The sequence below is a fragment of the Spinacia oleracea genome, chromosome 4 (assembly GCF_020520425.1).
Source record: "Spinacia oleracea cultivar Varoflay chromosome 4, BTI_SOV_V1, whole genome shotgun sequence".
Lineage (NCBI taxonomy): Eukaryota > Viridiplantae > Streptophyta > Magnoliopsida > Caryophyllales > Amaranthaceae > Spinacia > Spinacia oleracea.
This window is the reverse complement of record NC_079490.1, coordinates 86,168,836-86,196,364: the sequence shown is the minus strand read 5'-3', so window position 1 is coordinate 86,196,364 and position 27,529 is coordinate 86,168,836. Positions and strand designations below refer to the sequence as shown.

Genomic DNA, 27,529 nt, shown 5'->3' with positions numbered 1-27,529 from the left:
TAGTTAAGAACATACCAAAATAACAATAGGATCCTATATTATATATCCATACATTGAATTTTTTTCCTTATCAAGTCACATTATAAATAAAAATAACTTATTAGTATTATCCAACTAACATAGCATTTGTTCCTTTAAAATAAATAAATAAAACGTTTGTTCCTAAATCCCCCGCGATTGATTGAAGCTTCAATATCTTGATCTAATTGTTACATTTTCTACCTGAATCATCATTCATCTACACATATAAAAAAATTATGTCATATATATGCAATGTAAAAAGCATTGTAACACTATTTTTTTTTGAGGAAATACTTTTATAAAAGACATACAGGAAAAGTATACAAAGATTCCTCAACCCTACTCCAATTTCCAGGACTAATGCGTTGAACAAGGAACACTCCTACTAAACAAAATAAAAAATTTAACACCAAATAAAGACCAGTTTAGCTATACACGATTTCAAAAGCAAGAATATTGATACAACATAAAGCATATTATTGTGGGAAACTTGAATGTATATCAAAATTGGCTCTAGGGACAAGATGATTTCAATTGAAACATGCATACTGAAACATTCTAGTCAGTACTTCCTGACAAGTTTGAAAAAAAATAGTATTTACGACACTGTTCTTTATGCTACACAATTGGGTACATCAATATTCTTGCTACTAAACTACCACACTTATTATTATCCAACTCTAAGTACTCCATATAGCTCTGCACATAGTTTGAAACAATAAGCAAGGCAAACTAGAGATTAATCATCTTGAATTCTTATAAGTAGTATTGTAATGCTGAAAGGGCATGAAAGTAGAATGGCAGATATAATGAAGCAGAGAATGTGGAGAAATCTGTGTAGTCAACTGTAATTTGATGCTACAAGAATCAAATTCCACATATTCCTTCACAAAATAATAACAATCACTAGACTCGGTGGGACTTTTTACCCCATTTCATTCTTTCTCATAATCTTCTTCAACAAGTGTCTCATTTAAGGTATCATCTTAGACCATTTTTCTCAACAGATGACAAGAATTGACCCAGAGAACAAATTCTCGTAGTACTATTAATTAAAAGTTGTTTAAGAAAATCCTAGGTCTAAAACTCTCACTGAATGCAAATCTGGTAATTAATAGAATCACAAAGAGTTACTCAAACCATTGGAAAGTAAAATGACAGGAAACTAAAATGCTGACACAGAGTCTCAAGAGTATCAAAATCATCACATATGTTCAGACATGTAAAAAAAAGAAACTGACAAAGTCCATGATTTTTTACCTTTAAGGTACCAGCGTTTTTAAGATGACAAATTTCAAAGGATAACAATGTCTTCCAGCATTAATATCAGACATTCCTCTCCATCCCTTTGCTTTTAAATGGAAATATCTTGCAACATTAATATCATACTAATCAAGTTGTAATGGTGTCAATCCGGTTCATTAAATTGAGCAGATACAAGTGGAAATAGTTGCATTGTCAGGGAAGGAGAAAAGTACAATAACAGTAGACCATGCAAAGGAACAGAAGGCGTCATTACTGGTCTTAGGCCACAACAAGCGATCAAAGGCATGGAGATTTTGGATGAGGTGGACTGGCAGAAAAAGAAGTGTTGTGGGTTATTGCATACAAAATGTTGATTGCATGACAGTCGCTGTAAGGAGGAAGAGCAAAAAACTAGGAGGCTATTTTATTACCGCTAAGCGTCATAAAAATTTCTGGCTCTTGGCCCAACTTATTTAAATAAAAAACAGTAGGCTCAAAGAAGGTCTGGCCTCGATTAAGAGGTTCGGTGTCATAGATGATCATTCTAATTGTAAATCTTGAAATTTCTTCAATAATCCCTCTGTTCCATATTGAATGACTTGACTTTCAAGGCTCGAGTCACTTATCAATAAATATGTGAAAGAAGACATGGAGGGCATTAATCGTCACACCAAGCCTCCAACCACACCCTCTTTTCCATTTTCACTCATGTGGCAAAAATCAAGAGATGTTAATCAATACCTACGAACTTATGCTAGAAACGGTGGAAACACAGACCAAGACAACAGCAAATATGTGTAAATAAAACCTTCCAGAGATACTTGAATATATGATCTAGAAAACGCAAGCCAAACAGAAATAACAATATGAGAAAAACAAGAAACACACCCGCTGTAGACACCTACTTTTGTCCCCATTCCCGAAAGGGAAAGGTTCGATGATGAAAGCATAAATCTCCACTTGACAACCCATCTCCTATAAAATAAACGAATCTCAATTCCCCTTTTCATTTCACCCGAAACCTGCTATTTATGGAAACCTGCTAAAAATAGTAACTTCCGTAAAAGGTAGCTTCTAAAAGTGGCAAATCATAAAGGATAGAAACCTGTCAGAATTAGGTGTTGCATTCCAACATAAATCCTAAATGAGATAGAAAACTGCGTGAATCCTATTCCTAATATGATTCAGAAATAAGAGTTACGTATTAATTAAAATCCTAACGAGCCTAGAGTTTGTAACGGGCCCAGACGCATTCCGTCATAAAATTGATACGCGCTAAAAGACTCGATTAAGTCTCAAACTCTACGGATTTCAGGAATCCGAATCTGACTAAAGAAAACAGCCTAGACCCTATTTTCAACGCCTGGCTCTGGGCGCCAAAATCTTCGGCGCCCAGGCCTGGGCGCTGAAAATACCTGGGTACGTGTTTTTTCCTAATTCTTTGTGGATTAGAACTCTGCAGTTCTATCTTTCCACGAACTCTTCCCTATAAATAGACCCCTAAATTCGACGTGAAAAGAACACACACAATTCATATTCTGAGTATTGACTCCAACCCTAGCCTAAGCCTCACGCTGCGAAACTGTCCACGCGTTCTGTCGCAATCGATCCATAAATCGAACAGAACGTATCCTGTCCCATAATTGAGATTCGTTAAATAAAAAGGAGAAATAGCAAAGTCAAAGTGGTTAGTTTTCTGAGAACCGTGACGCACCTCTCAAGGGTGCGTCGTAATGTGTCCCTTTTCGATGATTTAACTGCTTTCCTCGCCCTTTTTATGAACTGTTAAACTAACTAAATCTGATTGTTCTATCACGCCTAACAAATATAATATTTTTGGGAAATCGGATTATCATGCTAGGTCCCTTAATGCTATTTAAATCAGATAATCATGATCGAATTAGTATTATATGTTGCATATTGCTAAAATCAACTCAGTTTAGTTTAATAGTTAACGCATGTCCCTTCAATTATTTATGCTGAGCTAGTAAGGATATCCGCCTCTGGAGCTATCGACGAGCGGAGTACTCCTCTCGGTAGTTACAGACCCCCGAACCCTCAATCTCTACCTCGCGGGTGTATGTTGAGAGATCCCCACACCAGGGATCACAAGGGAACCTACGGCCGTCGTGGTCAAACATAATTGCACTCCCTTTATGTCACGATAACCGGGTTTTGTCAGTTTTTCTCATTGTCATTAAAAACTGAATGACGACTCCTATATTACTAGTCAATTGGGTGTATACTCACAGGAAATCCAATTACACTTGATTGAATAAAAGAATCGTCACAACCACGAGGGACGAGGTCACGCATTAGCCTCGCGCTTTTCGACCCCGCCACAGTGGTGACTCCACTGGGATAGTGAAGGAAATACTCGTGCTTGTAGGTAATCAAAATAGCCGAAGGGTGAAACGATCCTACCCCGCGTTTATTTCCCCATCAAGTTGGGAAGACCTGAAAATCAGCATATTAATGTGAACGGGCAGAACCGCATAACGAATCTCGGCTCCCTCGGGAGTTGGGACTAAGGATACCTTTTCCCGCCAATAGGGGGTGCATACGCCGCGCATGTTTCCCACTCGGTACTTGTGCAGGTAGTACACCTATCCCGAACCCAATCGCTCGCTCATTAGGTCCCTCTCGCCTGCATGCCCCCTTGGCTTGCACTTGCGGGTTGGCCTCTTGGGCGAAATTCGTCTGTTGAAGACACTACCTCGACCGGGGCATGTGTTGGATCTACGATAGAAGCGGTACCAAGCCAGGCGCAAATAAACTACCCATAGAAGCCTATCATAAACTACGTGGCATATATAATTTTCAAATCCATGTTTGTAATGTAGTTATGTGTAGCGAAATATGTGATTGTGTGCGACAAACTATCCGAGAAAACCAACGACCTTAAAAATTGCCCAAACATTCATAGACTAATTTGCCAAAGAGTTATACCGAAACACGTGTTCCGCAAACCCGAATGATCGCCACAAAAATAAGCGACGCTCGGGATGGCCTGTAACGAATCCCACAAACGCTGTTACGCGTAAAGGACGTTATTAAGCAAGCACGCAAATCGAAGTCGCATAAACAGAAGACAGAAAACGAGAACCAGCCAGGGACGCATTTTCAATGCCCCTGGCTGGGCGCCAGAATTTCTCACGCCCCTCGCTGGGCGCTGAAGTTGCTGCTTGGCCTTCTGGTCAAGCGCAGCAGCCTCGGTACCCGCGCGAAAGGAAAATACGTAGCACAAAAAATGTTCGCAAAAAGAATTGCTACGAGGGCGTAAGAAAAGCACTCGATTTCAAAAGCGACTCGTGAAAAAATTAATAACTCTTTGTGTAGTTGTTAGGCCTCCTACGACGACAATACTCGGCACCAAAACCGAACGTGCTAATAACTATGAATGTCACACGGGCAAGTGTTTCGAAAATCCAAAGAATGACCAAAATAAAAAAAAAACTAAAAAGTGTACCGACAAAAGAAAGAGTGAAAAACCAATTTAGAGAGTCAAAGTCTAGACTAAGTAATGCTTGAAACTTTGGGAACCTAAACCTTAGCTTATCTTATGCCTAGGACTGGTCCTGCCACTTGGTTCCGATCAGGGAATCAACGGTTCGTGCGTCTCGAAGATACATCGCCAACACCAGGTTTAGTGACTCCAAGCTCCGTCCGTCATCCCTCATTTCAAGGATCTCCGCTTCCCCAACCTCGATTCGCACCTTCAAACATGTCCATCGAAGATTTGCAAGAGCAGATGGCTCAAATGACCCGACTCATGGGCCAACTAAAAATGTAAAATGAAGCTTTAGCGGCTGCGCAAGCCAAAAATGACCTCGATAACGAGAAGAGGATTGAAAAAATGGTCCTACAGCAAACCATGGGGAGCAAATACTTCTCCCTCGATCCTGAACCTTTTTCTGGCAAACTACCAGAAAAGTTCAGTTCATCTGACTTACCAAAGTTCAAGGCCACGGACAACCCCCGTGATCATCTACTGAGCTTTGTGAATGCCATGAACTTGAAAGGCGTGGACAAGTCCATGTACTTACCTGCCTTTCCTTTGTCCTTGGAACCTGTGCCGCTCAAATGGTACAATCACCAGGACCCTAAGCTCTTTCCCACTTGGGAAGACTTTGTCAACGTCTTCATTAAGCAATACTCGTCGAACACGGATTTCCAAGTCACCATGCGCGAGCTGGAAGTTCTCTTCCAAAAGAAAAATGAGGGTTTCACGACCTACTTTGCTAGATGGAGGGACCAGGCGGCCCAGCTAATCAATAGGCCTCCCGAAACAAAATTGGTCCAAAAATTCATTGACAACCTGGACCCGGCTTACAGACAACACCTTAGGTACCTGGGACTTGATACTTTCAAAAGAGTTTATGATGTGGGAATAAAGATCGAGGACGACCTCGCCAAAACCATACAAAGCAAACCCACATATAAGAACAACACCTATAATCGGGGTAACACGTCCCAAGTCCAGGAAGTCCATGCTGTAGAAGAGAATCCCGCCCGAAGAAGCCCTGGAAGATGGGTCCGAGACCGAAAGTTTGCCCCACTCGGGTCGACTTTGGTACAAGCCTTTGAAAGAGTAACCAATCAAGGAAAGTTGAGACCTATAGGCCCCACCCGTGACCCTCCTGTCAAAAGCAAATATTCGGTCGAAGGTACTTACTGCAAATTCCATCAAGGAAATGGGCATGACACTGAAAACTGCTGGAATCTAAAACATACGATCCAGGACATGATAGAGGATGAAGTGATACCTCTCCCTAACGTTGGCAAACCCAACAACAACAAGAGCCCACTCGGCTCTTGTCACATCTCTCTCGACCAACCAGAGAATTTCGACCCCACGGTGTATATTACACCTCAAGGTGCACCACTCGCTGTGGTCCCTATGGATCGAATCGAGAGGGAAGTGTGCGGTGTGTGGAATGATGATGCTGAAGATATTTACCTATCTCAAGTGTCGGGCCAGGACCTTTTCACTGAAACTTGGCCCGGGTATGCTCTCATTGACACCACCCCTCAGGAGCCCAAGGTCGACAACCTCACCCGATCCGGAAGAATATACCAACCGGATATTCACCCACCTCCTATGGACGACAACCCGGTTAGGCAAACTCCTGAGAATGGACGGCACGCCACCATCGCAGAAGTCATTGAAAATCCTCTCCTGAAACAACTAAAAATAACCAAGGCCGAGATTACCATCTGGGATCTTATGTGTACTTCAAAGGAACATCGCGAAAAGCTTATTCGCTCACTTGACCTCATCTCAGTACCTACAGATATCACACCTGACTCATTGGTTAGCCATGTCACGAGAGATGCCGGAGAAAAGGCCATAGTTTTCACTGATAAAGACTTACCCAAAGAGGGGGGTGCTCACAATAAAGCCCTTTACCTAGTGGTTGGATGCAAAGGACAAAACATCCCCCTAGCGCTCGTAGATAATGGTTCGGCGGTTAATGTCTGCCCATTGCGAACCGCCCATTTCTTGGGGCTAGGAAACGATGACTTCCAAACCTCTACGCAAGGGGTACGAGCTTATGATAACTCCCGAAGGCCTGTATTGGGAAAAATCAACCTTACCATACAAACCGGGCCTGTGGCACGCACCACGGAGTTTCAAATAATCGACATCAAGCCCACTTTCAACCTCCTCTTGGGGCGACCTTGGCTCCATGACTTAGGAGGTGTGGCTTCTACCTTGCACCAAATGGTTAAACTTAACCATAACGGGGTAATACTAGAAATCCGCGCCCCTCCTCTCGACGTCAGTTGCACTATGGTTGGAGCGGCCGAAACTGCAGACGACCTTTATGGGTTTCAAATGGAAGAAACAATCCAGTTCATCGAAGATTATGACCCAGCATTCCTAGACCCGCATGCATACCGAGTCATCCCTAGAATGCTGTTAGCTCAAGGTTATTTCCCAGGAACCCCATTGGGCATAAGGAAGAAGGAATACACATTCCATCCTTTTCCCGATAAATCTACTCCCTTTGGCTTAGGTTATGAACCAACGGAGGAAGATATTGCTGACCACCTGTCTAGGCTATGCCTTAACAAAGCCAAACAAACCACCCTCCTTCCCCCATATCAAAGGACCCTTAACGGGATGTTCGTTCGGGAAGGAGAAGAACACCCATGTTGTGATTTCCCTGAACCCTTCGTTCAGGATGGCTTGCTAAAACCCGGATTTGAAATTTTCCATGATTGCCCCACCTTGGATGAGGCACCCCACCTCACCAAGACTAAAACAGCTGAAATATTGGACAACCGGGCTCTATGGACATTGTTTAACGAATCGAGGCCTATGGAGAACGAGACTGTGATGACTACCCTAACTTTACAAGATGAAGGTTTCGATCCAACCCGGTTAATCTCTCTTGCATCAACACTAGAAGAGGTCGAGAACGGATGGGTGAAGACATATCAGTGGGTCAATGCAAAAGGAATGGAATTCAAGATGAGTACCGGTGAAGAACCGAAGTTTTATGAGACTAAACCCCAGGCTTGAGCCACATAGAGCACCATTAGTAAAAAGCGCCTAGTAGTTCTTTAGATTGATAAAAAAAATATAATAGAGACTTTAGATGGTCCTAAGGCCCCTTAGAATATGGGTCAGTTTTATTTCAGTGTGTTTTCCTTACTTTCCGAATCAATAAAGGCGTAATATTTCTCCTAAAATTTTTATTCTAACACTAAATAAACACCAAATGTACTTGCAAAATACAAAAATAAAGAGGCGGCCCACTCCAGGCCCAACAAACAAAGCCCACTCGGTTTTGAAATAGTGCCATGGGAACCAATTCCCGAAACCCACAAAATAAACCACACTATCCAATTCATATCCCCAAAACCTAAAAAGCCAAACCAGTGTCATCATAAGAGTCAATCCATGCAAACCCAGAATCAAAGGAAATCAAAATCCAAAACAATGCAAATGTTACCAAAAAAACAGATTCATAAAACATAGATTCCATCATACCCTTCACTAACAACACCTCAAAAACCTACACAAAGATCTTCATAACTTCCGCACCCTAACCCCATTTTCAAAACTGTTTCGAGTCACGAATAGAAAAAATTGATTCGGACAAAAACGCATTTCACGCTAACAGTCAAAAAAGCCTCCAAAGTAGCCTCAAAATTGGCCTTTAAATACGAGCAAAATATCAAGGCACAAAAAAAAAATGCAAGAACATGTGAAGCAAAGCGTCAAAAATCGACCGCCCAAGTCATTTTAAGCGCCCAGGGCTGGGCGCCGAAATTGCTGACGCCCCAGCCTGGGCGTTGAAACTCTCTGCCTGACAAAAATTTTCTTTTCAGAAAGTGCTCGGCATTTTATCCGCACACAACGGAAAAATAACGAACACTTGGGGGGTACAGTACGTATCCAAGTATCCAAATAGGCTTACCAACCAAGAATATAGCCATACAAATTAGTCGGATTTTGAGTTTCATATTTTACGCGACTTATGGCAAAAAAAAACGGCAGATGAAAATAATGATAATACTTCACTCATTTGACCGATTAAGTAATATGTTTCCACCTCAGGGCATATCTACCGAAATCCGGCATACTAGAACTTATTCTAAAGCTAGAACTACGCGCGACCTGATTCTGACAAGATACGTAGGCAATCCTTACCAAGGATTTGTTAGGTTATGATACATATGACATTTACATAGATCATGCGGAAACAACCATTAACCCAGGAAACATATTATTTACACATAATCATATAGCATAATTAGATGCATACTCTTTGTTGCGTGCCCTCCCTAGCTGCGCCCGAACCGAACAAGAACAAGTCTTTTAGGACTCCAAGTGTCGTCCCTCCGTAGATAGTCCACAGCACGTCCGGATCCGCCTTAAGATTGACCAACTAGAATCGCCCTTAAGGTACTAGAAAATTTCGGCACTTTTGAGCAAGATGTGTGTTTGATTTTCTCTCAAAAAACTCACTTTTGAATACTTTGAAACTTGTATATAAATTATGACCCCTAGGCCTTTATTTATAGAGTTATGGAAAAGGAATCGTAATCCTAGTAGGATGCGAATTAATTGGAATTAGAATCCTACATGAATTCTATTTAATTAATTTATCCAATTAGGAATAGATATTTAATCATACACTGACTCTTGCAGATTCAGGAATCACGCATGAGCACAAACTCACACACACACGGCAGCCACAAGGACTGCCCATGCGTGCGAGCTGCAGCCCACGCAGCAAGGCCCACGCATCCGTGGCCTTGGCGCGCGCTGGGCTTGTGGCGTGCGTGCTTGCTGGGCGACGGCCTGGCTTCGTGCTGGGCCTTCGTCCGGCAGGCCTCGTCCGATGCTAATTCGTACGATACGCTTCCGATTAAATTTCCATTTCCGGAATCTATTTCCGATACGAACAATATTTAATATTTCCGATTCCGGAATTAATTTCCGTTTCGAACAAATATTTAATATTTCCGTTTCCGGAATTATTTTCCGATTCCGGCAATATTTCCGATTCTGACAATATTTCCGTTTCCGGCAATATTTCCGATTCTGGTAATATTTCCATTTCCAATAATATTTTCCGATACGTACCATGTTTCCGTTTCCGGCAACATCTACGACTTGGATAATATTCATATTTCCGATACGATCCATATTTCCGTTTCCGGCAATATCATCGTTTCCGGAGTATTCATTTCTTGCCTGTGACGATCTTAGCTCCCACTGAAACCAAGATCCGTCGGTTCCGAATATTCATAGATGGAGTATTTAATGCCATTAAATACTTGATCCGTTTACGTACTATTTGTGTGACCCTACGGGTTCAGTCAAGAGTAAGCTGTGGATTAATATCATTAATTCCACTTGAACTGAAGCGGCCTCTAGCTAGGCATTCAGCTCACTTGATCTCACTGAATTATTAACTTGTTAATTAATACTGAACCGCATTTATTAGACTTAACATAGAATGCATACTTGGACCAAGGGCATTATTTCCTTCAGTCTCCCACTTGTCCTTAGGGACAAGTGTGCATTTCCTAATTCCTTTGTCGCTCGATGCTTGCTCTTGAACATAAGGTAAGAGTTGTCATCCTTATTATGTCCAGAGGTGTTCCTCGGTTTCAGAGTTCAACTGATCAAATAAACAGATAATCATAGCCTATGATTCATCCGAGCACGGCCATGCATTTCACAGTTTCTAGCTCTCCGAGTGGCCTTGTACAACTTTTAAGCATCTCATCCCGATTTATGGGAGGACAATCCCAATCTTGCGATCTTGAGATTAGACTTCGTTTGATAGGTGATTACCTGAGCGTTGCCTTTATAGCCTCCTTTTACGGTGCGACGGTTGGTCAACGTCAAAGCAACCAGTTCTTAAACAAGTAATCTCAAATCACTCAGGTATTGAGGATTTAGTGTCTAATAATTTAATGAAATTTACTTATGACAGACTTTCATCTCTTACAGTAAAGTTTCATAGGTCTTGTCCGATACTAGTCTTCCCAAAGTAAGTATCTATGCAAATGATTATGACATTGCCATGTCCACATAGTTCAAGAAACAGAACTACTAGTCATCTTGCATTCTAATCGTCTAACGTTTTCTATGCGTCCAATTTTATAGAAAACTCCGATTAGGGACCATTTTCAACCTTTGACATTCAAGTTCACTTGATAGACATTTCTTAGTCACAGGACTGGTCCTGACAGTCTATCTTGAATATATCGTCAAGTTGAAGGGACTCATCATTTAATAAACCACGAATTAAATGGAAAAATGAATTCCTTTCATTTATTGTGAATGATTAACCAATAATGTTTTACAAAGATTTAAACTCTAAAACTTTAAAACATTAAACTGAGACATCAAAGCCATTCTCCAATATGCTTGATTCCCATAGCTGCAGTGTGCGAGTTGTGCTTCGCTTGCGGCAGAGGTTTAGTTAATGGATCTGATATGTTGTCATCAGTTCCAATTTTGCTTATCTCGACTTCTTTTCTTTCAACGAACTCTCGTAGAAGGTGAAATCTACGAAGTACATGCTTGACTCTCTGGTGGTGTCTAGGCTCTTTTGCCTGTGCAATAGCTCCGTTATTATCACAATACAGGGCTATTGGTCCTTTAATGGAGGGGACTACACCAAGTTCTCCTATGAACTTCCTTAGCCATATAGCTTCCTTTGCTGCTTCATGTGCAGCAATGTACTCCGCTTCAGTTGTAGAGTCCGCAATGGTGCTTTGCTTAGCACTTTTCCAGCTTACTGCTCCTCCGTTGAGGCAGAAGACAAACCCAGACTGTGATCTGAAATCATCTTTGTCGGTTTGGAAACTTGCGTCCGTATAGCCTTTAACAATTAATTCATCATCTCCACCATAGACCAGGAAGTCATCTTTGTGCCTTTTCAGGTACTTCAGAATGTTCTTGGCAGCAGTCCAATGCGCCTCTCCTGGGTCTGACTGGTATCTGCTCGTAGCACTGAGTGCGTACGCAACATCCGGGCGTGTACATATCATAGCATACATTATTGAACCAATCAACGATGCATATGGAATCCCACTCATTCGTCTACGCTCATCAAGTGTTTTTGGGCACTGAGTCTTGCTTAGAGTCATTCCATGAGACATGGGTAGGTAGCCTCGCTTGGAGTCTGCCATCTTGAACCTATCAAGCACCTTATTGATATAAGTGCTTTGACTAAGTCCAATCATCTTTTTAGATCTATCTCTGTAAATCTTGATGCCCAATATGTACTGTGCTTCTCCTAGATCCTTCATCGAAAAACATTTCCCAAGCCAAATCTTGACAGAGTTCAACATAGGAATGTCATTTCCGATAAGCAATATGTCGTCGACATATAATACTAGGAAAGCAATTTTGCTCCCACTGACCTTCTTGTATACACAAGATTCGTCTGCGTTCTTGATGAAACCAAAGTCACTGACCGCTTCATCAAAACGTATATTCCAGCTCCTGGATGCCTGCTTCAATCCGTAGATTGATTTCTTTAGCTTGCATACCTTTTTAGCATTCTTTGGATCCTCAAAACCTTCAGGCTGTGTCATAAACACAGTTTCTGTTAAAACGCCGTTTAAGAAAGCAGTTTTGACATCCATCTGCCATATTTCGTAATCGTAATATGCAGCGATTGCTAACATTATTCGAATAGACTTTAGCATTGCAACTGGTGAAAAGGTTTCATCGTAATCCACACCGTGGACTTGCCTGTAACCTTTTGCAACCAATCTAGCTTTGAAAACTTCAAGTTTCCCATCCTTGTCCTTTTTCAGTTTGAAAACCCATTTGCTTCCAATGGCTTGGTAGCCATCTGGCAAATCGACCAAATCCCATACTTGATTTTCAGACATGGAGTCTAATTCAGATTGCATGGCTTCTTGCCATTGCTTGGAGCTAGGGCTCGTCATAGCTTGCTTGTAAGTCGCAGGTTCATCACTTTCAAGTAATAGAACGTCATAGCTCTCGTTCGTCAAAATACCTAAGTACCTTTCCGGTTGAGATCTATATCTTTGCGATCTACGCGGGGTAACATTTCTAGATTGACCATGATTCTCACCAGATTCTTCTAAAGATCTCTGAGTTTCATCTTGAATGTCATCTTGAGCATTCTCTAGAGTTTGTTGTTCGACTCGAATTTCTTCGAGGTCTACTTTTCTCCCACTTGTCATTTTGGAAATGTGATCCTTCTCCAAAAAGACACCATCTCGAGCAACAAACACTTTGTTCTCAGATGTATTGTAGAAGTAATACCCCTTTGTTTCCTTTGGATAGCCCACAAGGATACATTTGTCAGATTTTGGATGAAGTTTGTCTGAAATTAATCGTTTGACGTATACTTCACATCCCCAAATCTTAAGAAAAGACACATTTGGAGGTTTTCCAAACCATAATTCGTATGGAGTCTTTTCGACAGCTTTAGACGGAGCTCTATTTATAGTGAGTGCAGCTGTATTTAGTGCATGTCCCCAAAATTCTAATGGAAGTTCGGCCTGACCCATCATTGACCTGACCATGTCTAGCAAGGTTCTGTTCCTCCGTTCTGACACACCGTTCCATTGTGGTGTTCCAGGAGGAGTCAATTCTGATAGAATTCCACATTCTTTCAGATGGTCATCAAATTCATAGCTCAGATATTCACCGCCTCTATCAGACCGCAGTGCCTTGATCTTCTTGCCTAATTGATTCTCTACTTCACTCTGAAATTCCTTGAATTTGTCAAAGGATTCAGACTTATGCTTCATTAGGTAGACATAACCATACCTACTGAAGTCATCAGTGAAAGTGATAAAGTAGCTGAAACCACCTCTAGCATTTGTACTCATTGGTCCACATACATCTGTATGGATTAAACCCAATAGTTCATTTGCTCTTTCTCCAACTTTAGAGAAAGGTTGCTTTGTCATTTTGCCAAGTAAACATGATTCGCATTTACCATAATCCTCTAAGTCAAATGGTTCTAGAATTCCTTCCCTTTGAAGTCTTTCTAAGCGTTTCAAGTTTATATGGCCTAATCGACAATGCCACAGATAGGTGAGATCTGAATCATCCTTTTTGGCCTTTTTGGTATTTATGTTATATACTTGTTTGTCGTGATCTAATAAATAAAGTCCATTGACTAATCTAGCAGATCCATAAAACATCTCTTTAAAATAAAACGAACAACTATTGTCTTTTATTATAAAGGAAAATCCCTTAGCATCTAAGCAAGAAACTGAAACGATGTTTTTGGTAAGACTTGGAACGTGGAAACATTCTTCCAGTTCCAAAACTAGCCCGGAGGGCAACGACAAATAGTAAGTTCCTACGGCTAATGCAGCAATCCGTGCTCCATTTCCCACTCGTAGGTCGACTTCACCCTTGCTTAACTTTCTACTTCTTCTTAGTCCCTGTGGATTGGAACATAAGTGTGAGCCACAACCTGTATCTAATACCCAAGAAGTTGAATTAGCAAGTATACAGTCTATAACGAAAATACCTGAAGATGGAACGACTGTTCCGTTCTTCTGATCTTCCTTTAGCTTCAAGCAATCTCTCTTCCAATGCCCCTTCTTCTTGCAGTAGAAGCATTCGGATTCAGAAGTGGGTTGACTGACCTTCCTCTTTGCAGATTTGGCGCCAGTTTGCTTAGTTGGGCTGGCCTTGTTGCCACCTTTCTTAGCATTCCTCTTCTTTCCAGATTTCTTGAACTTGCCCCCACGCACCATAAGCACATCCTGCTTATCACTTTTGAGCGTCTTTTCAGCGGTCTTCAGCATACCGTGAAGCTCAGTGAGCGTTTTGTCCAGACTATTCATACTGTAGTTCAGTTTGAACTGATCATACCCGCTATGAAGAGAATGGAGGATGGTGTCTATAGCCATTTCCTGAGAAAATTGCTGATCCAGCCGACTCATATTCTCAATGAGTCCAATCATTTTGAGAACATGTGGACTTACGGGCTCGCCTTTCTTAAGCTTGGTCTCAAGAATTTGCCTATGAGTCTCGAATCTTTCGACTCGAGCCAGATCTTGGAACATGTTCTTCAACTCACTGATGATTGTGAAAGCATCTGAGTTGATGAACGTTTTCTGCAGATCCGCACTCATGGTGGCGAGCATTAGACATTTCACATCCTTGTTGGCATCAATCCAACGATTGAGGGCTGCCTGAGTGATCCCGTCGCCTGGAGCTTCGGGCATCACCTCATCTAGGACATACTCCTTTTCTTCCTGCATAAGAACTATTTGCAAGTTCCTTTGCCAGTCAAGGAAGTTTTTCCCGTTCAACTTCTCCTTTTCGAGAATTGATCGAATGTTGAATGAATTGTTGTTTGCCATATTAAAACTACAATTGAAAAGAATAAACAAATAAATAACCATTCACAGTTTCTCTTAATAAACTTAAATTCTAGCATACATGCATAATTCAATGTTTATTAAGCATTTTATTCAAGTTATGTGTTCCGGCAGATGTGAATAAAATGATTTCAAGATCCTAAAATCATTGAAGAACTAAGCACAGTTTGTCGACTTAATCCTAGAACATCTTAGGTAAGCAAAAGCCTTTTGCTAATAGTCTAGAAACTATTCTTGGTTGATAGGTACGTCTAAGAACTTATTAGGTAAACCTATCGAATTTGCCACGACATAAAAGGACTCCTTACTTATATCGTTGAGTTTCACCAAAACTAACATGTACTCACAATTATTTGTGTACCTTGCCCCTTTAGGACCAATAAGTAACACCTCGCTGAGCGAAAACTATTACTAGATTGATGTAAAGGATATCCAAGCAAGTGTATATTTTGGCATGGCACCTTTTAACTCAATTTTTAAGTTTGGAACTTAAGGCTCTTACTATGTTGGTTAGATTTTAAGTGAACTAAAATCCTTAATCATGCAACATAATCAAGCTTATGATCTCATGCATTTTAAGACATATTTAAAACAATAAATAACTTAAAACATGCACAAGATATTTGTGATCTAGTATGGCCCGACTTCATCTTGAAGCTTTGACTTCAAAGTCCGTCTTGAAAATCTCCGTGGGAGGCACCATTTTCTTCAAATAGGATAAGCTATAACTAATTACAACTATTTGATGGTTCGCAGACCATATTTGAATTGAAAAATAACTTTGGTGCTTTAGACCAATTACATTCAAATTAATGGTACGCAGACCATATTTTCTATCCTATTTGGGCCATACTAGTCACTTCATAACCTGCAAAACAGTACATATACAATATATACCATTCACCCATTCATTATCATGAATGGCCCCACATAGCTGGTTAGTAAAACACATTATGCATCACGTAAACATTTGCAGCAATTAATCAAGGTCACCAATAATCTACCAATTATTCAGTCCTTATTAATTCTAATCGAGTTGTTTTAACCTTAAGGATTTGTAGACCTAATCAAGAGTTTATGACTAAAAACGCTCCCACTCAAACCAATAAATTCATATGCTTTACTAATTTTAAACATAAAATTGTATTTCTAGTCTAACCGGAAACATACAAATTTAATTAAAATTTAAAGCTCATATAAATTTATAATTGAATCCAAAAATTTAATTTAATTTCAGTCGCATTTAAATTAATTCATGATTTTAATTTTAGTAAAATAATTAGAATAAATTCCATTTATTATAATTATAATATTCAAAATTAAAATTCAAGAAATTAATTCAAATTATTAATTTTAAAATTAATTAAAATTACGTGAACTGAAATTTTCAAATTAAACATTCAAAACGATCTAATCGTAACGCAAACACCCTACGCGTTGCACGCCCATGGGCCGCACGCACACAGCCATTGCTGGCCATGTGCGCGCAGCCCATGCGCTCGTCGCATAGCTGCTGCTGTCCTATCGCAAGCCTCCGCACAGCGCCCCATCGCACGCGAGCTATCGCTCGCAGTGCGCGCGCGCGAGATCGCTCGCTGGGCGCGCTGGCTCGCTCGCTGTGCGCGCGAGCCATCGCTCGCTGGGGCGCGACATCGCTTGCTGGGCGAGCGACATCGCGCGCTGCGCGCGCGAGCCATCGCTCGCTGGGGCGCGACATCGCTCGCTGGGCGAGCGACATCGCGCGCTGCGCGCGCGAGCAGTGCTGGGCGCAGCGCTCGTGGCACGCGAGCTTGCGCTCGCTGCGCGCGAGGCTGCGCGCACTTGTGCGAGGCAGCGCGCGTTGTGGCGCAGCTCGCTTGCTGCCCACACGCGACTGCCTTGGCTCGCCCTTCGCCCATGCCCATTCGTTCATTGCTCGTGGCACACGACACAAGGCAGGGCTGCTGCCTTGCGCTCGTGCACTACGCCCTTGCTCATTGCATTCGTGCCGCACGGGCGACGAGCTCCCTTGCTCGTCGTCGCATGCCCGCATTATACAACACCCCTTAAGGGTAACACGAAGCGTCCATTGCTTCGTGCGTGCAAGTTATTTGAACGAATCGCATAAAAATTTAAAATTTTATATTTAAAATTAATGACAAATTAATAAATATTATTAATTTCATAATTTTAGGGCGAAAAATCGAAAATTTATTATCCAATTGATTTCCGATTGATATGGATTCAAGTCTAGGTCATAAAAATTTAAAATTTATCGTAAATTTACAATTTTTATGGTGGTTTTTAATCATAGGTTTCTAATTAAATTACAATTAATTATGAAAATCAAATTAATTCTAAATTATTCTAATTTTCAACAAATTAATCATAATTACAAATTAGATTGCATAATTAACAAGACTAGGCATTCAAACTTGTTAAACATATGCAGTAGGTCAATCAAAAATTCAAGATTTATCAACAGGAATCGCAAATATTTAATTTAACATCTTAAATTTACGAAATTTTGCATTCGAAAAACTAAAACCTTCGAAAAGTCATAGTTAGGCTTCGAATTTGAGAATTCTGGGTTCGGCAGAAAAATACTATTTTTGTCAAAATTTTAGAATGCCTTTTACATACGGAATTGACACAAAAATCACTCAATTCGGATGAGTAATGAAGAAACTGCCGAAAAACTGCGTACATATAATTAAATAAACGCAATTTGCAATTAATTAACAATTACGAAAATTAATCACCCCTTTTAATTCTTGCAAATTTGTAATATTTAACCATGTTCATGCAATTTAGATTATGAAAATAATAAGGGGCTCGTGATACCACTGTTAGGTTATGATACATATGACATTTACATAGATCATGCGGAAACAACCATTAACCCAGGAAACATATTATTTACACATAATCATATAGCATAATTAGATGCATACTCTTTGTTGCGTGCCCTCCCTAGCTGCGCCCGAACCGAACAAGAACAAGTCTTTTAGGACTCCAAGTGTCGTCCCTCCGTAGATAGTCCACAGCACGTCCGGATCCGCCTTAAGATTGACCAACTAGAATCGCCCTTAAGGTACTAGAAAATTTCGGCACTTTTGAGCAAGATGTGTGTTTGATTTTCTCTCAAAAAACTCACTTTTGAATACTTTGAAACTTGTATATAAATTATGACCCCTAGGCCTTTATTTATAGAGTTATGGAAAAGGAATCGTAATCCTAGTAGGATGCGAATTAATTGGAATTAGAATCCTACATGAATTCTATTTAATTAATTTATCCAATTAGGAATAGATATTTAATCATACACTGACTCTTGCAGATTCAGGAATCACGCATGAGCACAAACTCACACACACACGGCAGCCACAAGGACTGCCCATGCGTGCGAGCTGCAGCCCACGCAGCAAGGCCCACGCATCCGTGGCCTTGGCGCGCGCTGGGCTTGTGGCGTGCGTGCTTGCTGGGCGACGGCCTGGCTTCGTGCTGGGCCTTCGTCCGGCAGGCCTCGTCCGATGCTAATTCGTACGATACGCTTCCGATTAAATTTCCATTTCCGGAATCTATTTCCGATACGAACAATATTTAATATTTCCGATTCCGGAATTAATTTCCGTTTCGAACAAATATTTAATATTTCCGTTTCCGGAATTATTTTCCGATTCCGGCAATATTTCCGATTCTGACAATATTTCCGTTTCCGGCAATATTTCCGATTCTGGTAATATTTCCATTTCCAATAATATTTTCCGATACGTACCATGTTTCCGTTTCCGGCAACATCTACGACTTGGATAATATTCATATTTCCGATACGATCCATATTTCCGTTTCCGGCAATATCATCGTTTCCGGAGTATTCATTTCTTGCCTGTGACGATCTTAGCTCCCACTGAAACCAAGATCCGTCGGTTCCGAATATTCATAGATGGAGTATTTAATGCCATTAAATACTTGATCCGTTTACGTACTATTTGTGTGACCCTACGGGTTCAGTCAAGAGTAAGCTGTGGATTAATATCATTAATTCCACTTGAACTGAAGCGGCCTCTAGCTAGGCATTCAGCTCACTTGATCTCACTGAATTATTAACTTGTTAATTAATACTGAACCGCATTTATTAGACTTAACATAGAATGCATACTTGGACCAAGGGCATTATTTCCTTCAGGATTCGGTCCAATAAAAAAATAAAAATAAAACGAATATTCTTTGTGAAAAAAGTGTTAGACATATAAAATACATAAAAAAAGGAGAAACAAAAATAAATGAAAATGAAAAATAAAAATACGCCTTTATTGAGAAATAATAAGAAGGAAAACAAAGTGCTAGGAATAAAAACAAACACAACTGAAATAAAAAGAAGGCACCTACACCCTAGCAAGAACTACATTACTCTAGTTTTTCCGGATCATCAAATAAAATCTTGTAAAGAGCAATGTTCGCAGGATCCACCCCCACGGTCTTCTGCGCTGCCCCAATGTCAATCTCCATAAGAACCGGCTCCTGGACACTGACTTCCAAAGATGCCAAGGCTTCAGAAACATTCTTAGTTATAGCCCGCTCGGCCTCAAGGGCACAGACAATGGTGGGAGAAGGATTATTATCATCAACTAGACTAGCCACTGTTTCTACAGGCGGCTGAGCCTTCTTAACCCATACATTGTTCCGGCGACGATCTCCGCGAAAGCTTGCATTTCTTTTAACAACAGCAGGCCCCTTCATGTTAGGCATCTTTTTAGGCCTAAAACTGGAACGGGGAGGAACTTCCTTTCGCTTTCGATCAGGACGAGCTTTCACAGTCTTAATACTATAGGTACAAGATCTGGAAGAATCAGGACCCTCATACTTAACACGAATACGAGGTATCAAAAGCTCAGCCGGCTCCCCATTACGAGCCTCGGTCCTCACATCTTTATCATCGGAGCTCATCCACAACTTGTAGTTTTCAGAAAGACCCACAAAGCCATTTGTAGCTACGGCCCAACGCGGGAGACCATCATAATACTTGGCCCACGCTAGGACCCGTGTTTGTGAAAAGGCCGCTACCTTAGGGGTACCGTATCAGAAAAGGGGATAGTCTGCCTTAAACCATATTGACGCATGACTCGGTAAGGGAAAATATAAATGGGACGAGATAGCCCCAACAAAGAAACATAAACCGATACATCAGAACCCCCTGTCATAGTAGTCAAACCCCACCATGGTACCACCCACTTAATAGAACAAATGCCATGAGTAAAAAAGGAGGTCCATTCGGCCTCGTCCTGGCCTTGGTGCAAGTATTTTCGGTTACCCAAGGCTATAGGGCGATAATGTTTAGGATCGGCAGGAGCTTCCAAAAGTCTAAGTCGTTCCGCAAGTCAAATCTGTAAAAACAGGTACGATCGAATCAAAAGAATGAAAAAAAAACGGTCTCTGGGGCGCAGTTTCAACGCCCAGGACCAGGCGCCGAAAACTCCAGCGCCCAGCCCTGGGCGCTGAAACTCAGCCCCAGGAAAAAAATATATATGCAAAAGGGACGTATACGTGCGCAAGGAAAAATCGATCACCTGCAGTAATAGGGGGCTTACCTTAAAATGTTCGGATTTGGCATCCTTCTTCAGCTCATCCGCACTCAGCAAAGTCTCGGCAACAACCAACGCCATGATAGAATAGCAACTTTCCATCTCGCTAATCAAGGGGATCAACCTTATGTCACCGAACTCACCATTGTTATTCGATAGCAAATAATGATTCAACAAGCAAAATACAAGGGCTCGAATATTCAATTTCTGTTCGGTCATATTCTTACTAGGCCTAAAGTGATGTTTTACAAGTTTTGCCAAGTTAACCTTATCATCTACAACAATTTCAGCAAACATGTTATCATCTAGTCCTAGGAAAGCCCTTATGGTTGTTTTACCCTCTTCAATAGTGCCAGGGGTAACAGGAGTAGCATTAGTAGGATAACCAAGGATCGCAGCAAATTCATCGGGCAAAGGACATATTTCGTTGCCCCGAAAGGCAAAAACATGATGATCGGAGTCCCAAAAGCTTAGGGCAGCATGCAGAAAGTTATAATCAATATTAATTTGTTGTAAGCCTAAAAGTGCCTCTAAGTGGTATTATTTTAACAAAGCTTTTTCTTTGGGAGTAAGGGCCCGTAGCCAACGCCTAACAGTCCGTTGGAGTGAGAAAGTAGGGATCGACATGGCAAAAGCAATGAATAATTAAAGCACAGCAAAAAGGAGAGAAAGAATTTGAGAGTGGTGGAAAATAGGGACGTATCTAGCCCCTATATATAGCTGAACACACCCAATGACATCCTGATCCCATTCGGAAACGTGTTAGGAAATCTGAAAGTCAAATATCACCAGGAAAACACTTTCAGCGCCCACGGCTGGGCGCCGAAATATTTAACGCCTGGCCTTGGGCGCTGAAAATGCAGCCCAAGGCCCAGATTTCACAAAACACGGAACAGGAAAGGACTTAAGACCGTGTTGCTAAACACGAGGCCCTATTGCAAGTAGGATCAAGCCCAAAGCACCTTTAGCTCCCAAATAAGAAAAAAAAATAAACATTAAAAACTTGGTCGAAACCTAGACTCGTCTCAAAAAATGCTTATGTACACTTTTCAAAAAACAAGTTAAATATCATGGTCGTTCTTCGAAACACCAAAAATGTGTATCGTTAAGTCGTTGGTTTTCCAAATAAAAAATGTTTGTCAGTCAAAGGATTAATCCGGGCCAAGCTAAAATCGGATGTCGCCTGAAAACTAAAGTCGCACTCCACGGCTTCGCTAAAGTAGCACACTACTATAAAAGGTCGCTCGCACATACGAGCATGACCCCAAACATGATTACAAGATGCGAAAAACGACAGACGAGCCCCAGTGCTTGGGGGGCCGCGAAAAATAGACTCCAACAAGGAGCGCACGATCAAAATCATATTCCCGGACTGCGCCATACACCATATCATGTTTGGATATCTCAAAAAAAAACAACAGGTTCGACCTCATCGAAAGGTCGTCATTGACACTTGTGCACGGTCCTCTGATCGAAGACCAAGTCGAGCCGTAAAGACTAGCTCAAAATCACGAAAGCAGACGGTCGCAAGACAAAGGTCCGTCTGAACACGTTGTCAGCCCACGTTCAGGTTACAACTAAATTCGAGCATCCCTCGAAAGAATTCGCTCTTGCATGAATGAATAAAAAGAAATTCTCAAAAGAAATCACAAAGAACCAAAGAAATAAGAACTTGCCCATCTTCAGTCGGCAAGATCGCGTCACAAACCGCGCGAGTTCCCAAATCGAAAAAAACGAATTCAGGGACGTCCACCCTCAACGGACAGGGCTCGCCCACCCCCAGCGGGCGGGGTCTGCGTCACTAGCCGCACAGGTCCTCAGTTTTCGAAAAATAAAGTCTTCAAATTTAAAATAGGCTCGCCATCTTTAGCCGGCGGGGTCTACGTCACAAACCACGTGGGTCCTTATTTTCAAAAAAGCAAACAAACTTCAAAACAGATTCGTCCACTTCTATCGGACGGGGTGTCCACCCTTAGCGGACAGGTTCGCCATCTTTAGCCGGCGGGGTCTACGTCACAAACCGCGTAGGTCCTTATTTTCAAATTTCAAAAACAGTTTCGTCCACTTCTATCGGACGGGGTGTCCACCCTTAGCGGACAGCCTCGCCATCTTTAACCGGCGGGGTCTGCATCACTAACCGTGCAGGTCCTTAGTCGCTGCAGCGATAACTTTTTCTGGTTTTCCCTTTTCCAAAAATTAAAAGGATTGGTTTTCCGTTTTTTCCAAAAAAAAGCGATGTGCTGGATTTTCCTTCGTTTTACGTTCCATAAAAACAAGGGGGTTTTCTCGTTTAGCTAGCCCTGAAAATGAAAATCTTTAAAAACACTTTTACCTCGTGATTGGGCTTGGCCAGGCCCAATTACACTTTATAGCTTCGATTTCGAAAACATCTGTAGCTACTCCCAATGACAAAGTGAGGGAGTTTCTACGCACCTTTAGATCCTTCCAATGACAAAGTGAGGAAGTTTCTATACTATCAGTTGACAAATCTCAATGACACGTGAGGGATATGTCGACACTTCAAGTGATGACCCTTAAGTCAAATGTTATCACTCGGGGGCTCGTGAGACCCTCGCAAAACAGGTCACATACACCATGGCGTGTGTGACGCACTCCGTCTAATACTTTGACCATCGTCTTACTCCAAGACTCAGTCAAAGTGGGGGCTAACTGTAGACACCTACTTTTGTCCCCATTCCCGAAAGGAAAAGGTTCGATGATGAAAGCATAAATCTCCACTTGACAACGCATCTCCTATAAAATAAACGAATCTCAATTCCCCTTTTCATTTCACCCGAAACCTGCTATTTATGGAAACCTGCTAAAAATAGTAACTGCCGTAAAAGGTAGCTTCTAAAAGTGGCAAATCATAAAGGATAGAAACCTGTCAGAATTAGGTGTTGCATTCCAACATAAATTCTAAATGAGATAGAAAACTGCGTGAATCCTATTCCTAATATGATTCGGAAATAAGAGTTACGTATTAATTAAAATCCTAACGAGCCTAGAGTTCGTAACGGGCCTAGACGCATTCCGTCATAAAATTGATACGCGCTAAAAGACTCGATTAAGTCTCAAACTCTACAGATTTCAGGAATCCGAATCTGACTAAAGAAAACAGCCCAGACCCTATTTTCAACGCCTGGCTCTGGGCGCCGAAATCTTCGGCGCCCAGGCCTGGGCGCTGAAAATACCTGGGTACGTGCTTTTTCCTAATTCTTTGTGGATTTGAACTCTACAATTCTATCTTTCCACGAACTCTTCCCTATAAATAGATCCCTAAATTCGCTGCGAAACTGTCCACGCGTTCTGTCGCAATCGATCCATAAATCGAACAGAACGTATCCTGTCCCATAATTGAAATTCGTTAAATAAAAAGGAGAAATAGCAAAGTCAAATTGGTTAGTTTTCTGAGAACCGTGACGCACCTCTCAAGGGTGCGTCGTAATGTGTCCCTTTTCGATGATTTAACTGCTTTTCTCGCCCTTTTTATGAACTGTTAAACTAACTAAATCTGATTTTTCTATTACGCCTAACAAATATAATATTTTTGGGAAATCGGATTATCATGCTAGGTCCCTTAATGCTATTTAAATCAGATAATCACGATCGAATTAGTATTATATGTTGCATATTGCTAAAATCAACTCAAATTAGTTTAATAGTTAACGCATGTCCCTTCAATTATTTATGCTGAGCTAGTAAGGATATCCTGCCTCTGGAGTTATCGACGAGCGAAGTACTCCTCTCGGTAGTTACAGTCCCCCGAACCCTCAATCTCTACCTTGCGGGTGTATGTTGAGAGATCCCCACACCAGGGATCACAAGGGAACCTACGGCCGTCGTGGTCAAACATAATTGCACTCCCTTTATGTCACGATAACCGGGTTTTGTCAGTTTTTCTCATTGTCGTTAAAAACTGAATGGCGACTCCTATATTACTAGTCAATTGGGTGTATACTCACAGGAAATCCAATTACACTTGATTGAATAAAAGAATCGTCACACCCACGAGGGACGAGGTCACGCATTAGCCTCGCGCTTTTTCGACCCCGCCACACCCGCCAATTCCGCCAGACTTGATAAATTTGGGGAGCCCATCAGACAATCCTCTGGCAAAACCAGGTTGGGTTTGCAACCTAACCTTTACTACCTCCATAGGGAAAAGGGCAATATCTGCGATAAGTTCAGCTGATACTGAACCAGCAAGGTAAATCAATGTCTTATACTTGGCAGCATACTCCGGGCCAGCAATGTCAGCATAGTACTTCTTGAAGAACTCATAGAAACCGAATTTGCATGCACCCTGAGCACTGCAACCCAAAAGCGTAGGCACCCAACCCCTAAAGAAGTTCCTCGCTCCCTGTTCCTTGAGAAAAATACCGAAACCAGAGCTGATGCTCTTGTACTTGACTGGGTCAATCTGAAAATCAAAAATGCCAACTCATTTGATCACTTGTACACAATTTAACAAACAATATGAAAGGCAAGTGCCGGTGATTTCTCTAGGGTCTTTCTACAGCTAGTACAGGGGACAGCCGAGGCAGTAGCCATTGATGGACAAAAGGAAATGGAACATAATTCATCACAACATATAATCAAGTAGTAACAAAGACAATTGCAGCATTTCTAGAAGGAAATAAATAGAGAAATGAAATAGCTTTATAAAAAGAACTCAATGTACGCATATACCTACAAGCCAAGAAAAGAGGTACTCTAAAATAATTGTGTAAACATTAGCTAATCAAATGCAATCAGAACTTTGACTTGTTTACTAATTTATTCTTCTTGAAATTAAGTTTCTTGAAGTATTATGTTTTTGGTCCAAATTTTAGAAACAGTAAAACCTAAATCTGAATCTAATTTACAAAACCCCTTCTTTACAAGGTTAAATTTCAATCCTACTCAATCTGACTATGCAATTTCCTTGGGCAAGAAATTTAACCAAACAACAATGTAATCCAAAATTATTCTAATCTAAAACAAATGCAGAGAAGGGGGAAATCAGGTTATTGTTCCTTAAGCAATGAGGATATTTGATTAGTATATTATACTACCATTTGATTAACAAATCAAACTAGAAGAGATATAGTAGCTTAGAAGTCCTCTATTTTATACACACACCATTGTAATATTAGTAGTAGTTGATGACTAAAATACTTATCAATGAATCATTTCATATAATATATTTTCAAATACTAAGATTAGATTACTCCATCAAAGCAACAGACAACCAGAGAAACAAGATAAGCAAGAGTTACCAGAGCTAATTGCCACATAACTAATGGTAAATCTCGCTTGAAATTCAGTATCTTCCATTTTCAAATGAAATATATATGAAGCATACATGATAAGATGGAAATTTACACCTGTGAAACGGGAAAGATAGAAAACTTGTAAAAATTAAAGACCAGATCAATTCCCTAATATTTCGTAGAGCAACAAAATAAGGCAAGGTTAGGTATCAAGAACCCAATTTTTTTTAGGATTCAAGCAAGCAATATTTATAAATTACAACCATTAAATGTAAGCTAAGATACATGAAAATGGGCTTTAATCTAAGGTTAACAATCAAATTTTTTATTGAATTTGTACCTAACGAGAGCCAGAACCGTAAATCACAAAAAAGTTTTGTTCCTTGTACGAGAAAAGAGACATACCTAATAGAAAAATGCATAAATTTAAGCCAAAATAAAATTCATAAAACTAAAGCACGCCTTGGTATTGGAATGGGAGAGGTCAGACCAGATCTTGAAGAAGAGAAAAACATAAAAACTCGAAACAATTACCCGAAAAATTCAAAAAAAATCTAAACTTAAAAGATGAGAGATCGAAGAGGGTACCTGAAACCCGTAGAAATTTGAAGAAAATTATATAATTTGATGAATCTCTTTGATCTTTCTTGAGAACCATGAAGGAGATGAAAGCGGCGAAGAGAGAAATGAGAACTGAACAGTTAGGGTTGAGAATGAGAGTTAGTGGGGGTGGTTTTTCATTCCCCCAAATTTTGAACACGCGGCTAAAGATAAGTGGATTTTAGTTGGACAAGGTCACGTGCTGGAAATATCTCGACGCTGATCCAAGTCGAGAAAAAGAGTAGACGATGATCAGCATCGACAAACCACGAAGAATCAAATTTTGTACCAGCATTTTCCCTCAGCGTCGAGGTCATATCGTCGAGATTTCACGCATTTTGTAGTAGTGGGGGGAGTTAAACCACTGCCTAACTAGGATTTAACTAGTACCCATCATTCCAAATAGTGTAAGCACCTTGTATCCTCCCTGTTTATGACTACCCTTATATGAAAATTGTGCAAGAAAGCAACAAGAAAGTGCAAAATCTCTTCGAACTCTGTTTGCTGATTCATATCAATAATATGACTCGATAACATTTATGCATTTCTAATTTCTAGACTGAAGTTCAATCATACACTCAAACACGGGGATAACCTCCACTTCTTTAGCATCTGTCAGATGGCCTGAATACAACAAAAAAACCAAGCAGCTCCAACTACGTTCTCCAGTTAGATATTAGCTATGATTTCAGAAAGTTGAGCAAGAAAAAATTTATGCTCATACAGAACAATGTAATGTGTCTACTTAGAAAGATACTGACCAACAACCTTAATTTGACAGCTTATTCAACTCTTTGGAAGCCTGTACAATTCCTAACAAAACTCGACTTCCTTGCGTAACTGCAGGCTTTTTTGTTGACTTGGGAGCAAGGGTCTCTAAAACCTTTCTAACCATTAGACTATAAGTAAGGAACAAAACGAAGAAGTGTTCAAGTTTTTCATCTTTAATTTTCAAATTATAATATCCTTTTTACATCATTCAGC

At 40.8% G+C, this 27,529-nt stretch overlaps 1 protein-coding gene and 1 long non-coding RNA gene across 13 annotated transcripts; both read right to left on the bottom strand.

The window, feature by feature from the left end:
• LOC110784534 (mitochondrial phosphate carrier protein 3, mitochondrial) lies at positions 1–27,468 on the bottom strand. Of its 12 annotated transcripts, none has more exons than XM_056843562.1 (4): positions 26,534–27,352; positions 25,952–26,059; positions 2,172–2,241; positions 1–238 (listed from the first exon to the last, which is right to left on the bottom strand). In XM_056843562.1, exons 1-4 carry the CDS (start codon positions 26,601–26,603, stop codon positions 235–237), a joined length of 252 nt encoding a protein of 83 aa, XP_056699540.1. In that variant the 5' UTR covers positions 26,604–27,352; the 3' UTR covers positions 1–234. The 12 variants fall into 12 exon arrangements, 10 of the variants coding, with proteins under 10 accessions (XP_056699540.1, XP_056699534.1, XP_056699533.1 ...); XM_056843556.1 differs by lacking the exons at positions 1–238; positions 2,172–2,241 and adding exons at positions 19,393–20,492; positions 20,676–20,814 and having other exon boundaries at positions 26,534–26,994; XM_056843555.1 differs by lacking the exons at positions 1–238; positions 2,172–2,241 and adding exons at positions 19,393–20,492; positions 20,697–20,814 and having other exon boundaries at positions 26,534–26,994.
• On the bottom strand, positions 2,691–9,029 carry LOC130472464 (uncharacterized). Its single transcript, XR_008932814.1, has 2 exons — positions 5,883–9,029; positions 2,691–5,584 (listed from the first exon to the last, which is right to left on the bottom strand). It is a non-coding gene; the product is annotated as an uncharacterized lncRNA (long non-coding RNA).
• Positions 27,469–27,529: the final 61 nt, after the last annotated feature.